This window comes from Daphnia pulex, chromosome 3, assembly GCF_021134715.1.
Source record: "Daphnia pulex isolate KAP4 chromosome 3, ASM2113471v1".
Lineage (NCBI taxonomy): Eukaryota > Metazoa > Arthropoda > Branchiopoda > Diplostraca > Daphniidae > Daphnia > Daphnia pulex.
Window position 1 is genome coordinate 2,017,211 of NC_060019.1, and position 1,889 is coordinate 2,019,099.

The 1,889-nt window shown below is 36.4% G+C and overlaps 1 protein-coding gene across 2 annotated transcripts; it reads right to left on the reverse strand.

Moving 5' to 3' along the window:
- Nucleotides 1-403: 403 nt before the first annotated feature.
- On the reverse strand, nucleotides 404-1,889 carry LOC124190011 (myosin-9-like). Of its 2 annotated transcripts, XM_046582524.1 has the most exons (3): nucleotides 1,791-1,889; nucleotides 1,343-1,716; nucleotides 404-840 (listed from the first exon to the last, which is right to left on the reverse strand). In XM_046582524.1, the coding sequence occupies exons 2-3, from the start codon at nucleotides 1,709-1,711 to the stop codon at nucleotides 469-471; spliced, it is 741 nt and encodes a 246-aa protein (XP_046438480.1). In that variant the 5' UTR covers nucleotides 1,712-1,716; nucleotides 1,791-1,889; the 3' UTR covers nucleotides 404-468. The 2 variants fall into 2 exon arrangements, with proteins under 2 accessions (XP_046438480.1, XP_046438481.1); XM_046582525.1 differs by having other exon boundaries at nucleotides 1,343-1,889.

Sequence of the window (1,889 nt, forward strand, 5' to 3'; positions counted from 1 at the left end):
CGTATCCCATACGCTTTGGTATACAGGACAGCAAAGCGTATCCCACAAATATAAATAAATGTGATATATCATCACATTATCAAACACATGTCAAACACGCTTTCCTATATAAAATGACAGCAAAACGTATCCCACAACAAAGCGTATCCCACAACAAAGCGTATCCCACAGCAAAGCGTATACCACAACAAAGCGTATCCCACAACAAAGCGTATCCCACAACAAAGCGTATCCCACAGCAAAGCGTATCCCACAGAAAAACATGTTGTTAACAAGAATTAAAGAATAAAAGGTGCAATATCTACTAAATGAATAGTTTGAATGAGCCACCTCTGCCCATATTTGAATATACTAAGAAAAACATAAAACAAGATTTTATTAAGTTTTCATACATTTCCTCGAGTGTGGATCAGTTTTGCGTCAGTGTTAGTAGTGCGTGCGAGAAATAATTACTGCCACGTGAAATTCCTATTTTCTCGTGTTTACAACATTGCGTTTGTATTTTCGTTTGTGAATAATGGAAAAGCACTGGAAAAGAATTTGCAATCCTGCAGCAAAACAAGTTGAGAGAAAAACTTCAGTAGCTAGTACCACAGGGCTCGACTTGTTGAATCGAGCATTAGTAAATACAGAAAGTGATAACCAAAGTTCCATGGCTGTTAAATTCGACAAGATATGTAAGTCATTTTCATTCCTCAACAAAATCGTATCGGTGATGGCGAAGACATGTGGAGGCATTTTGTTTCGATTCTTGTCCTTGTACAAATTAATGATCTTCTCCTTGTAGATGGGCAGTTTCTTGTAGGGGTTGACTACCACGCAAAACGGGCCAGAGTATGTCTGTATATAAAAACCAAGAAATTTTAAGATAAATGTGATTAATAATTCGGGTAACAAGTAATATTTCCCAATTAGCTTTATTTTAAAAAAATTTTGTTTTTAGTTTATCTTTGGTAGAAAAATAAAATTTTGGTTTGCCGTGATGATGAATAAAGGTCATGAGATTTTCTCTCTCTGTGATGAAAGCACAACCACTAGAGGTCATTACCACAACAAGAATTGCTCTCATTGATACACAGACACTGACACGAATTCATTTTTTACTCTTCTTTTCTTTTTCATCTTTATTAATTGTTTACATTATTTTACACTTGTTTGTGTGTAGAGTATATTCGATTGTCTCTCCATGCAGAAAAACAAATTTACTTTCAAAGAGAAGTGAATGAATGAAATCTTACAGTGCGTCTAGATTGATTTGTTCTTAAATGTTATATGTACAGAGCTTGAGAATGATATAAAGAGTTAGCAGAACTGATGTGTTTAAATTAATTGGTATGCTTACGTAGATTAGTCCAGAGTGATAGCGTTCCTTGATGTTGTAGAGGATTGAGGCCTCATTCTGGAAAGTCAGCTCGGTCATGTCTTCCACCTTGTTGAATTTGGGTGGATTCATATTTTGCAAACTTTCCATTGGCACATGGCAGCGTTCTCCAGTTTCCATGACTTCCATTTCAAACTCGTCTCCTCTTTCTCCTTTGATTGAAGCTGAGACAAATCCAAAGTGGTCGTGGGGGATCCATATCAGTTTTTTCTGGGCCCACTCAGCTTGGGTGGTTGAGTCAATGGAGTCATTGTGGTCCACCACTAAGTATTTGAAATAGCGATCATTGCGATCAATTCTGGAATCAGCATGGCCATTATAGGTGGCCATTATGTCTGTACAAAAGAAAGAACTTATTTACAATTGAAAACAAATATGATAGAAATTATTTTGTCTGTTAGCAACTAACTTCTGTCTACACTTGGGACAGAGCTGTCAAACAACTAAGAAGTTCACAGCTCACAATTTCTCTTATTTTTATAACAAGGCACTTGAACATCACACACAC